This window comes from Oryzias latipes, chromosome 11, assembly GCF_053564925.1.
Source record: "Oryzias latipes strain Hd-rR chromosome 11, Olatipes_Hd-rR_3.1".
NCBI lineage: Eukaryota > Metazoa > Chordata > Actinopteri > Beloniformes > Adrianichthyidae > Oryzias > Oryzias latipes.
In genome coordinates, this window is record NC_136247.1 from 24,248,371 (window position 1) to 24,261,103 (window position 12,733).

Genomic DNA, 12,733 nt, shown 5'->3' on the forward strand with positions numbered 1-12,733 from the left:
TCATAATGTGACAAACATATTTCGCTGCATTGCAAGAGAGGATATTCGCTGTGATGTGGATGAGAATTTATGGCCTAACATACAGGAACGACAAGAGGTGTAGGAAGACAACACCAATTCCTACTGCACTGCCTGTACTGTTGGACAGAATATTGTCCTATCTTCTTTTTCCCTTTGTGTTACTGTTTGCAGTGGGTTTTTTCTATGTTGGTATAACATGGTCTGTCAACAAATTAAATTATGAACAATAAAAGTGTAAATGTGAATCTTGTCCAGTCTCTTGCAATCAAACAAAAAAAGCGAATCCAACTCACCACAGTGATTGGTGGACAGCTCCGCCCCTCTCCTGACCCGAGTGTCCAAGACACAAGGCCGAACGTCGCCTGAAACAACTACAAAGTCGATCATCGACCTCCTGCCTAGGGTGTCCTGATGTGACAAGCACAGAAGTCCAAAAACAAAACACCACTCAGGTTCAGATCAGAGGGGGGCACTCCTACCAATCAGGCCCCTGCAGGTGGCACTGTCATTGCCCACGTGGGCATTGAAGTCCCCCAGGAGGACAATGGAGTCCCCCGTTGGGGCACTTTCCAGTATCCCTTCGAGAGACACCAAGAAGGCCTGGTACTCCAAGCTGCTGTTCGGCCCGTAAGCCGAAACCACAGTTAGAGACCTGTGCCCCACCCGAAGGCGGAGGGACATGACCCTTTCGTCCACTGGGGTGAACTCCAACACTTGGCGGCTAAGCTGGGGGCTCACGATTAAGCCCACACCAGCCCGCCGCCTCTCACCTTGAGCAACTCCAGAGTGGTAGAGAGTCCAACCCCTCTCTAAGGACTGAGTTTCAGAGCCCAGGCTATGTGTGGAGGTGAGCCCGACTATATCTAGACGGTATCTCTCAACCTCTTGCACCAGCTCAGGCTCCTTCCCTCCCAGAGAGGTGACATTCCATGACCCAAAAGCCAAGTTCCATGACCGGGGTTTGGGCCACCGAGGCACCTGCCCTCGACTGCCACCCAAACCACAATGCACCGGCCCCTTTTGAGGTCTCCTACGGGTGGTGGGCCCATGGGAGAGTGGTCCCACGTCGCTCCTTCGGGCTGTGCCCGACCGGGGCCCGTGGGAAAAGCCCCGGTCACCAGGTGCTTGCCTGCGAGCCCCAACCCTGGGCCTGGCTCCAGAGTGGGGCCCCGGTGACGCCAATCCGGGCGACGTAATCGGGTCCTTGTTTTACTCATCATCAGGGGGTTCTGAACCGCTCTTTGTCTGGCTCGTCACCCAGGACCTGTCTGCCATGGGTGACCCTACCAGGGGCTTAGGCCCCAGACAGCTTAGCTCCTGGGCTCACTCGAGCTCTCAAACTCCCCCACCACATTAAGGTAGCGTTCACATGTTAGTTCTTAAAGTCCCCCAATATCAAAAACAATATCCAATAAGTCCCTTTCAACCTTACCATGAACAACTTTGCCCAAACTTAAGGTAAATTTGTTGAAAGACGTTGTTATAGATTTACAAAACAAAGAAATACCCATAGATACCAGGATGAAATGCTCTCTTTTTTATTTTTACTAGCAGATGTGATGCAATGACAGAGCACAGGAATCTGCACTTCTCATTTAAGTCAGGTCTTTATTTAGATTTCTGAAATGTCAACATTTTTTTTAAAATGTAATTAACAGCTGTAGAGCTACTCCTTGTTTTAGAGTTTGTCCACCGACGTTCTTTTGGCAGGAACATTTGAAAGTCGTGCTGTCATGAACATCCTGAGAACAAGAACAGCTTGAATCCCCACCGGAGCCGGAATCTATTTTCTTGTATTTACCACGTGGAATGTCTTTCACTTCTGTTTCCATCCTAGTCACTATTGTCACTGTAAAGTAGAAAAGGTGAAAACATGAGTTTTTAATCATTTTAAAGGAGGGAGGGTGCACAGTCATTGCCACACCAAGACCCCTGCTGAAGCAGCAGTGGCAGCCAGGACTCCTCCAACACCCGCACGGTATAGCAGATAAACAAAAACCACCCGCTGGGTAATTACATCCGCCACCGAAGCCAGGGCCAGCAGGATTGCCACAAAAAAGTATTCAAATGAATGCAGGTAAACAATAAAATTTACAAATGATTTATAACATGACCATGCTATTGAGCAGTTTAATCAAAGTAAAAATGAGACGCAAAAATAGTAAGAGACAAGATTTTTTATTCCTGTTTGGATCAAAAGACACTTACAAAGCAAAAAAACAAACATCACAAAACAGCTTGATGTTTTTCTTAAACATGTCATTGCTGCACTTCCATGATGAGTTTCTTAGCCTGAAGTTGAGTTTAAATTAACTAAACCTCATCTAGGACTGAGTAGCTCAAATCACATGGCTTCAGTTCCAACAGAGCTTTTATTAAGGGATAAAACAGATTTCAGAAGATTGTAAAGACAGTTGGTTGTTGTGATGTCATCACATGCTCAACATGAAAGCCAGGATGGAGGCACCGATGGCTGCAGAAAGAGCAATTTTGCTGGATGGGGCGGCGCTGACCACCGTGTTGCATCTGTCTGTGCTGCAGCAGGTGTAGTTGGTGGAGTAGGTGGTGCCCAAGAATGTGCTTGTGAAGACTGCGCCGCATCCTGAGTTGTTAGACGCACAGCCTTGGAAGCTAAAACCCTTGAAGCTTGTGATTGCCGGGAAGGCTGAAAAGATAACGTAGAGTTTCATTTTAAAAATTGTTTCACCTTTTTAAATCAATTTTATTTTGTTTGACCTAAACAAGTGAAAGAAGAAAAATCTTGTGTTTGAATCTTAGACACCTACCAACTTGAAACAGAACTGAGTGGCCGAAAAAGAATTGTGGGCCTTCGGGCAGTGTGGAAAGGACTTACTTGAAACAGAGTTAAAGCAGGTACTGTTCGCATCTGGGCAGGTTTCATTTGCTGCACCCAAGCAGAATCCCAGCAGACCAAAGGTGCACTTGTTGCAAACCAGGGACTCGGCTGGAAACAAACACAAAACAAAGTTACAGCAAAAAGGACAGCAAAGTCATAAAATCAGATTTTGATTTTGTGAAAAACACTCTGGGTATCATTAGTTGAAAAAATGCCATACAAATAAAGATTGAATTGAATTAAATTGAATTGAGTTGAATAGAATTTGATTTAAAAAAAATGTCATTATGATCTCAGTAGTAGGTTTAAAAATCTGGACTTGGTTTTTAAAGTTGGAAACGTTTCCCCCTTTTGTCTAAACGGCTTTGTCAATTCTGAAATAGCCAGTAAAAGAGCTGGTGTATATGTGTTCATGGGGAGGAGTCAGGCCTGAAACTGGATAGTATTGTTTACGTAGACTAAATGGTTTTGGGTCATTAGGAGTCCTTTGTCCTCAGCTGGAGTTGGGGAGACAGTGGAGACCCTCCCCAACCTTGTCATCTCTTTCAGCTGTTAATAACCAGGTGAAACTGGTTTGGTTTGTTTGGGTTTCAGAACACTGCTGTAGATAGAAGGAAGAATAAAGAGACCACCGTTCCTATTAAGAGAGGTTTATCTTTCTTAACAAAGATAGCTTCTTTCACTCCCCGCTCAAATCATCCTTTCTCCCTGGCTAAAATTCAAACCTCACTTTCCTCGAAGGAGTGGTTTGTGGCCTTCAAATAAGGGTGTACTGCAGACTCAGGTCCTCTTGAGTTGGCTCTGAGATGCTGGTACAGCCGCTTTGTGCAGAGGTAGTTTGGTTTCTCCAATGTACTGTTCATTGCAGTTCTCCTTACAGTGCATACAGCACACAACATTGCTCTGTTTGTAGCTGGGAATTTTGACATTTGGATGAACCAGTTTTTGTCAGAGAGTATTAACAGGTTTGAGGTGAACTGGGATGTTGTGTTGTCTGAAAATCCAAGATATAAGGCCCAAGATATAAGGAATGGAAATACTGTTCGCTTTTGGCTTCTTTTTTTGTCCTGTTCCCATGTATGCTGGGATTTGGTGAATGACCAGTTGGGATGTCCACAGGTTCGGAGGGCTTGACGGATATGTTGTTCCTCTTTCTTCCTTCCATCAGAGCTTGTGGGCACCTCTTGGGCTCTGTGTTGTAAAGTCCTGATAACATCTAGTTTGTGTTGTAAAGGGTGGTTTGAATCAAAGTACAGGTCTGATCTGTGTGAGTACGCTTCCTGTACACTTCAACCTGGAGCTGTCTGTCATCTCCAATGATCACTGCACAGTCTAGAAAGGCTAGGATGTTCTTCTTTGCGTCTTCCCGGGTGAACCTGATGTTCTTTTCGACCGCGTTGATACAATCTGTGAAGGCCTCCATTTCCTGGCATTTGATCTTGACTCAAGTGTCGTTCTCATTTCTGAATCAGTGACTTGGAGTGGTACCTGGGAATGACTCCAGAGCTCTTCTCTCATCTTCTTCCATGTACAAGTTGGCCACAATGAGCCCATAGCACAGCCGTGCCTCTGCCTGTAGAAGCTTCCACTGAACTGGAAATATGTGGAGCTGAAGCACACTTCTAGCAATTCGCAGTTGTGGTCTGGTGTCAGTTCTTTCCTGTAGCTTAGAGTCTACTGCAGTAATCTCTTCCTCACTGCATTATGATGTATTTGTCATCTCAGTTGAGGTAAAGTGTTAAAATCTATTTTAAGAGGTACAGTTTAATTCTATTTACAGGTTTAGTTTTCAGTAGTTATTATATGACCAATTTTGAATTTCGTTTTCTTTAAATCTGCTCCAGTTTCCTGAATTAGAGTTCCACAAAATTGACTTTAAAAAACGAAAACTTTTTTTAATTCAATGCAAGAGCTTTATTATTTTTTTCTATTAATTAATGATTAATACAGATATTCTAACTAAATGTTTTTTTTCTATTTTGACTGTTCTTTTATTTGGTCAAAATGTCTTATTTTTCATTATGCAAGTAAAAGGAGTAATATAAAATCATTCTCACCAACAATGAGGGATGCAACAGCAACTACAACAGCAAACATCAGCTTTGCCATCTTCCTGTGTTGATTTGGTTGGCAGTTCTTAGTGAAGAAAGAGTCCTTTAGATAAGGTCCAAACTCCGGTGCTAACTGAAGAGATTGTCATGGCAAAGCTGATATTTATCAGATAGATGAAGAGATGGGATGGTACCAAAACTCCTTTCAAGTTTATCAGGTTTCTTTTTTTTCATTGTTATCTCAAGGAAATGATCATATAGATAACTGCTGACGCTGCATACTTTTGTGGAGGTGGAGCAATGTAAAGTGAAAATCTTTGACTAAATAAATGTTAACAATGCAAATCTTTCCGTTTTCTTTTGCAGTCTGGTTGTTTTCATTGAACAATTAAAGCCAAATATTTTGCAACTTTGGTTTACTTTTGGCTTAATGTGAACCTAAAGGTAGTTTGACCAAAAGCTCTTTGACAGAAATGACCTTTCACTTCAGACATTTGATTTATGGTTCTATGAGAGCAACCTGAATCGTATTTAGCATGACAACCTCTTGCACGACTGACTTGTTCAAGGGTTTGAAATGATTAATTTTTATTTTTAATTTTTACTTTTATTTATTCAACAATGGGGAAATTGTTCTCCGCACTTTAACCCATCCCCTAGGGGGAGCGGGAGACTAGCAGCACTCGGGGGACGACCTGCTCTAACACCTGAGCTAAACTGCCACCCAAACACGGCTGACAAGCCTGACAAGAAAATATTTATGTGATGACACCAAAGAGGTCCGTCTGGTTTACTCTCAAGCTTGACTTGATGTAAGATGAGAACAAGATTTGATCTGTCTTATGACTTGTATAAGGAGTCAACTCCATCACCTGTAGTAGTGGCCTATGTACCTGTGTCCAGTAAGGGTGGAACAATTCATTCTATTTTATTTAAATCTTAACTTCTAGCTGACAATAAGATTCACAGTTGATAGTGGTTTCTTTTGAACCTCAGGAATGAGGTTGTTTATTTATACGTAGATCACAACAATAAGAAAGTTATAAAGCATAAAAACAAACTTGTCATGGTACTTGGGAGAATCTTCTCCTCCTTTTCCCCTTCCCTTCTCTGCTCTTCCTCCCCAGATTGGACCCAGCCACCAAACACCTCCCTGAATGACTGTCTATCCTCCTGGACAATAAATCTATGACTACATTGATTCTTGTGTCCGTGATCTTTCCAGGTTCCAGCAACTCGGCCTGTTTTCGTTCCTCGTAAACATGACAGAACATCATTTAAGGTTTCTAAGCTTAATGTTTGAATGAAACATCTCATTGCTTAACTTTCATGATGAGGCTTTAAACCCAACGTTGTGTTTCACTACCTTAAATCTACTCAAAGACTGAATGTATCAAATCACATGGCTTCAATTTCAATAATGCTTTCATTCTGATTCAGACGGATTTCAGAAGATCGTAAGGAAAGTTGTGATGTCATCACGTGACAGCAAGGACAGAAGCATCAATGGCAACAGAGCCATTTTGCGGATGGGGCAGGGTCGAGCTGCATCTGTCTGTGTCGCAGCAGGAGTAGCTGTAGTGGTAGGGTACTGTTAGGAATGTGGCAGAGCTGGATATGCCATAGCCTGTGTTGTTTGGTACACAGTATGTTAAGCCAGGGACATCTGATAGTGATGGGTTGAGTATTGAGGTAAAAGTGAAAATGTTCAGTTGTAAAGAAAAAAGAGTTTGTTCTGATAACTGTAACCAGAAAACCAGTTTCAATTAGTTTTTTTTAATTAGAATCAAACTTGCCGACCAACAAAGGTTGCCCAAAACTTGAATAAATGTGGCTCTGGGATGACAGAACTCAAACAAGAACACACTACCTAGTTTTTGTTCAAACGAACAAACATTAGGTATTTGTTTTCACGTGTTACTTCAGACCTACAGGTGCTGTTAATGTTGGTGGAGGTTTCATTTGCTGCATTCATCAGACCAAAGGAGGCGGGGTTGGGACTCGACAGGAAACAAAAACAAAGCTAGTATGAAAAAAACACAGAAAAGCTGATTTGTGAATTAAAATGTCAGATGTCCTCAGTTACAATGTGTGTGCTCCGAATGTCAGGGAAAAAGTCCCAAACAGACTTATGTTGTTTATCGACTGAGGATGTGGATCCTTAATTAACTTAAATAGACAGATGCTTTACCTTTAGGTTGTCATGGTGGCCTGTCAGACTCCTCCCCCTCCAGCTCTGCTGCTCATTCTTCTCAGCTGTGACTACTCAACTCATCAAGCCACCTGCTACAAAAGGAGACCCAGCTTCATCATTCTTCGCCAGTCCGTTAACCCTGATGGTGCTTAGTCTCCAGAAGCGCTCTACGTTTGGCCCCCTCGTCTCTGTCTGAGTTAATCTTGTCTCGTCTCGTCTCGTCTCGTCTTCTGCACTCAGGTTTCATTCTCATGCCACGAGAGTCACCTGAGCCTTACCACCTCGAGCAGCAGCAGCAGCAGCAGCCACAGCTCACCACCGCTGACGCCGCCTGCCACTGTGAGCCACAGTCTCTGTGCTCCTCAAGTTCTCCAGCCACGCCACGCATCTACCGAGCCGCCGTGCTCCTCAAGACCACCAGCCATGCCACTCATCTAGCACCCAAGCCACGAACTTTGTCTCGCTCCTTGTTACATCTTACTTACCTTTTCACTTACCTGTCTCTGCCTTCTGGGTTTCAGCATCTGGGTCCGTTCCACGTTCTAGTCATGACACAGGTTTTAAATAAAAAAATGTTACCAGTCTGTTATTGACTGCTTCTTTGTTAGCAAGGTGTCCCTCCCCAGTAGGATGGGGAAGGACACCATGGGTGAGGGATCGTATGGCAGATTCCTCACCATTGTACTAAGGTGAAGTTGTTTCACATTTTCAGGGTCTTCAATTTCTAAATACCTTTTCAAAGAGCCTGCTTGTCTTCCTCTTGGCTTGTTTGAAACAATTTATTGTGCTATATATTCAGACTTTAGTCAGTGAAGAAAAGGGCAGACCAAGTCTCAGGGACCTGGTCTGCAAATGAGCTATTTGCCAGATGGCCTGACATGGCATCGGTCGCATCTTAAACTGTTAAAATGTTTTTTTTCCTGTCCCTTTAAAAAAAAAAAAGTTTGCAAAAACTCTACAAAATCTCTTGTGGAAAAATTCTGGTATGTGAGTCTTTAATTTTCTACGTTTTAATTGGGTTATGTCTGCTAAACTGTTGTCACTTTCACACCTGAATTTACTTTGATCTTTATCACATCTGCTTCTATTTTTTTTGTTTTGCAATTGCACCTGATTTTATTATGATTTTTATATCATCTGTTTTCATTTTATTCTATATCACACGTTTTTTTTTTTTGTTTAATCACACCTGGTTGTAGTTAGACTTTGATCACGTGTGTTAATTACCGGTACCTGCTGTTAGAGAATCAGTCTGGCTTCACTTACTCTCTTAGTCATAGCAAATGGCTTTATGTTGTGGGTTTCTAAAATGTATCATTTAATTAGTATAAGTAATAAAGTAATCTTTAATGTAACTAAATGAGGTCATTGTTCAATGTCGACAGTTTACTTATTGGGTCAGACACTTACAGGCGAACTGTAGCAGTGATGTAAGATCCATGGATCTTACATCAAATGGATCCATGAACGTCTTTGTTTTGCCTCATCTGAGCTGGAATCTGGATCTAAACTGTACGGCTGGATAACTCCGATATTGCTCAAAACAGCAAAATAATGTAATGATCGAACTGAGGCCTCTTTAAGAAGTTTCATGAATGTAAACATTAGAAACAAAATTACTCAGAGACAAAGTCGTTTATTCATATATTGATCACAACATGAAAGTTATAAAGCATCAAAACAAACATCACAGAAAGAGCTTGATGCTTGAATAAAACATGTCATTGCTGAATTTCCATGATGCCTGAAGTTGTGTTTTCTGATTCTAATCAAAGATGAAGTTTATTAAATCACATGCCTTCAATTTCAACAGAGCTTTCATTTGGATTAAGACAGACTTCAGAAGATTATAAGGAAAGTTGGTTGTTGTGATGTCATCACATGCTCAACATGAAAGCCAGGATGGAGGCACCGATGGCTGCAGAAAGAGCCATTTTGCTGGATGGGGCGGCGCTGACCACTGGGTTGCATCTGTCTGTGGCATTGCAGCAGGAGTAGTAGCTGTTGAAGTCGACTCCCAAGAATGTTGAAGCGTAGACTGTGCCACAGAAGGTGTAGTTAGACGTACAGCCTTGCTGGTTGAAACCCTTGAAGCTTGAGAGAGATGGGAAGGCTAAAAAAGAGAATGTAGAGTTTCATATCTGGAAAAGTGTTTTTTACCTTTTTAAATCAATTAAATTTTTGTTTGACCTTAACAAATAATCTTGTATTGGAATGTATTTTAATTAGACACTAGAACTGAGTGGCCAAAACAGAATTGTGGCCCTTCAGTGAAGATAGGACTTACTTGATACAGAGGTATAGCAGGTATTGTTATTCCCTGTGCAGGTTTCATTTGCTGCATTCATGCAGTATCCCAGCAGACCAAAGGAGCACTTGTTGCAAACCAGGGACTCGGCTGGAAACAAACACAAAGTTACAGCAAACAGAGATTCAACACAGACAGATGTATTTATGTGTTTTCTCAATGTAATACTTAAATGAGGCTTTTATTTTGTATAGGTCCGTTTTTGGTCAAACACTTCAAGCTTTTTATTATACAAGTAAACCATAAGTAGTATGTAAAATATAAATTCGTCTTACCAACAATAAAAGACACAATGGCAACAGCAACAACAAGCAGCAGCTTTCCCATCTTTGTGAGGTGATTTGGATTGGAGTTCTCCCCAAAAATAGAGAAGACAGCTTCTTTCAGATGAGGTTTAAAACTCCTTCAAAGCTCAGAGGTAACTGAAGAGATGCATGAGTGACACCAGGTTTTTATAGAATACATCAGAAGAAGGGATGGTGCTAAACAGTAAGTAGATATCTATGCTGTACTTTCACACAGATAAGTTATTATGGTATGGATTACTACAAATACGTTTGAGAAAAAACAAAGTGAAAACCTTTGACAAAACAAAACTGGCACCAAGTAATTCTAGCAGTTTCTTCCTCCAATCTCAAATTTTTCACTTGACAAGAAGAGCCAAATACTCTTGAACTTTCAACCCCCCCCTCCCTTTTTTTAAAACACCAACGTATAAGCACCAACATTTTAAAAAATAAATCTTATTTAAAAAGAATATGTTTGTTTTTTTGTGAGGTTACATGAAATTGCATGTTAATTAACTGAAGGGAAAAAAAATTCAAATAATTTAGTTGAAAATTATCACTGAAAACTGACTTAACTTTTATCATAGTAGTAGGTTTAAGGGCTTTCATCTGGACTTAGTTTTTTAAAGTTAGAAGACATTTGACCTCTCATTCGAAAGACTTTGTCAATTCATTGACAGAGGTCCAGATGTCCACAAGTCCAGACGACAGCCCCTAAACCTGCTACTATGATGGAATCAGCCTGGATGAATGAGAGTCTTCAGAGACATAACTTAACTTTTATTACAACATTTAGAAAAAACAGCTGCAACTTCCAGCTTTTTTGGCCAAAATTATCACAAAAATGCATGTGAGATTGTGGGTGGACTGTACATCAATACAGACCATAGAGTTTCTCCTTTTTTTAATTTTTGGATTCTGGTGTGCCGGGATTTTGATCAAGGAGAAAGTGTGCCTTGGCTCAAAAAAGGTTGAAAAACACTGCTGTATAGGATGTTCCTGCCAACATCAACATTAGAAACAAAATTACTCAGAAATGCGGTTGTTTATTTATATTTGTACCATGGTCTGGGTGAATACTCGTTTCTGATTGGCTGCTGGGTGTGCGTTAAAAAGTGATATACCACAGGACAACCGCACGGTGAAAAAATAAGTTCCAGTCACTTAAATCTTCTGTATCAGTGTGCTGGCTTCTTTAAAACAACCTTTAGCTTCCTCATCTGGACAAAAACAAGCGGTAAGAGGTGAACTTTCTCTCTGAACTGATTTACTTTATTCAACCCATCGGGATGATCAGCACACAAATATCGCTTTATATCCCTGAATAAAGGACTAAAAACTGGTTAATATTTATTTCTTTTGTAAGTGACCATGGGATAAGTGGATTAATGGCCTTCGAAGTATGCATTATAACTTCTTAACGCACTTCGCGGAAGCAACCGTCCTTCGCTTCGTGTCAGATGGTTCGGCCTTCCACGGCGTGCGTTAAAAAGTGATAATGCATACTTTGTCTGCCATTAACCCCTTACGTAGAGCACAACAAGAAGAAACTTATAAAGCGTTAAAAACAAAAATCATATAAAGTTTCTGAGCTTAATGTTTGAATGAAACATCTCATTGCTTAACTTTTTATGATGAGGCTTTAAACCAAATGTCGTGTTTCACTAAACTCAATCTAATCAAAGAATGAATATATCAAATCACATGGCTTCAACTTCAATAATGCATTCATCTGAAAGTGTCACAATATTTTTTGTCCTGTCCCTTTCAAATAAATAAATAATGTTTGCAAAAACTCTACCAATATCTAGCCTGGAAATCTTCTTGTGTGTGAGTCTTTTTAAATTTCGTATGTTTTATTTGGGTTATGTCTGCTAATCTGCTGTCACTTTCACACCTAAATTTACTTTGATCTTTATCAGATCTGGTTCTATTTATTGTAAATGCACCTGGTTTTATTTTTATCGCACCTGTTTTTTTGTTTAATCACACCTGGTTGTAGTTAGATTTTGATCACATTTGTTCCTTTTTTTTTATTTTAGTGGCACCTGTTTTTATTTTAATCTATAACAAACCTAGACTTTTCTTTTATCACACCTGGTTTCATTTTGATCTCTATTACAGCTGTCTCTTTTTTACATTATCATAGTTTGTTTTATTTTGATGTTTATCACATCTTTTTATTATTATTATTTGATCACATCTGGTTTCTTTTAAACGTTTTTCGCACCTGTTTTTTCTTTTCTTTAGCACACCTGGTTTTATTTTGAAACTATCAGAGCTGTTTCTTCTTCTTCGTTGTTAATTACCTGCAGTTAGAAGATCACTAATTCTCTTAGGCATAGCACATGGTTTTGCATTGTAGGTTTCCAAAATTTGTTATCATTTAATTAGTAGAAGTAATAAATTAATCTTCAATGTTACTGAATGAGGTCTTTATTCTATGTCGACAGTTTAATTATTGAGTCATGGCGTTTTCCCATCTTCATTAGGTCATTTGGTTCATAGTTCTCTTCAAAGAGTTGAGAAGAAAGCTTCCTTCAGGTGAGATGCAGAACTCCGTCACTGCAGAGATGCAACGACAGATATTTATAGGAGAAATCGGAGGAAGGGATGGCACCCGACTGTCGAAAGATGTTTATCCAGTTTCATCTCTTTACAGGGATAGAGGTGCAGCTCAAGAAAAAACCCTGCTTCAAAGGTTGTTTTTTTTCTTCCGAAAAATCATTTTATAAACACGATATATAATGCTGAAGATGTCAGGGTTTACTCTGCCTCACAGCACCTGTGTAGCTTAAAATTGAACTGTACCATTTTCTTGATCATTTGCCTAATTTATTATTATCTGATATTAAGGAAATAAAATTTGATTTGAAATCAACTTTAATAGCATCAGGAAGGTTTTAGTTTCGGATGTGGTATTAAAGTTGAACATTGGCTTCTTTTGTCACAGTTTTTTCGTGCGGGGGTGTGTGTGAACATTTTTCCTCCTCCAAAGAAAAACTTTGAGAACCA

At 40.3% G+C, this 12,733-nt stretch overlaps 2 protein-coding genes and 1 long non-coding RNA gene across 3 annotated transcripts; 1 reads left to right on the forward strand and 2 right to left on the reverse strand.

The window, feature by feature from the left end:
- Positions 1–2,183: 2,183 nt before the first annotated feature.
- Positions 2,184–5,093, reverse strand: LOC101156589 (uncharacterized). The gene is made up of 3 exons (XM_004073768.5): positions 4,936–5,093; positions 2,876–2,986; positions 2,184–2,686 (listed from the first exon to the last, which is right to left on the reverse strand). Exons 1-3 carry the CDS (start codon positions 4,985–4,987, stop codon positions 2,454–2,456), a joined length of 396 nt encoding a protein of 131 aa, XP_004073816.1. The 5' UTR covers positions 4,988–5,093; the 3' UTR covers positions 2,184–2,453.
- A 2,033-nt stretch (positions 5,094–7,126) lies between these two features.
- Positions 7,127–8,861, forward strand: LOC144995373 (uncharacterized). Its single transcript, XR_013658927.1, has 2 exons — positions 7,127–7,268; positions 7,364–8,861. It is a non-coding gene; the product is annotated as an uncharacterized LOC144995373 (long non-coding RNA).
- Positions 8,746–9,866, reverse strand: LOC101156336 (uncharacterized). Its single transcript, XM_004073767.5, has 3 exons — positions 9,707–9,866; positions 9,411–9,521; positions 8,746–9,236 (listed from the first exon to the last, which is right to left on the reverse strand). Exons 1-3 carry the CDS (start codon positions 9,756–9,758, stop codon positions 9,001–9,003), a joined length of 399 nt encoding a protein of 132 aa, XP_004073815.1. The 5' UTR covers positions 9,759–9,866; the 3' UTR covers positions 8,746–9,000.
- Positions 9,867–12,733: the final 2,867 nt, after the last annotated feature.

Excerpts from the sequence above, each read along its gene's own strand:
- LOC101156589 (XM_004073768.5), bottom strand. The coding sequence starts at position 4,987 with ATGGCAAAGCTGATGTTTGCTGTTGTAGTTGCTGTTGCATCCCTCATT. Across the intron at positions 2,987-4,935 it reads TGTTGCATCCCTCATTGTTG|CCGAGTCCCTGGTTTGCAAC; the intron begins GTGAGAATGATT and ends GTTTGTTTCCAG. Across the intron at positions 2,687-2,875 it reads CTGCTTTAACTCTGTTTCAA|CCTTCCCGGCAATCACAAGC; the intron begins GTAAGTCCTTTC and ends TTATCTTTTCAG.
- LOC101156336 (XM_004073767.5), bottom strand. The coding sequence starts at position 9,758 with ATGGGAAAGCTGCTGCTTGTTGTTGCTGTTGCCATTGTGTCTTTTATT. Across the intron at positions 9,522-9,706 it reads CATTGTGTCTTTTATTGTTG|CCGAGTCCCTGGTTTGCAAC; the intron begins GTAAGACGAATT and ends GTTTGTTTCCAG. Across the intron at positions 9,237-9,410 it reads CTGCTATACCTCTGTATCAA|CCTTCCCATCTCTCTCAAGC; the intron begins GTAAGTCCTATC and ends TCTCTTTTTTAG.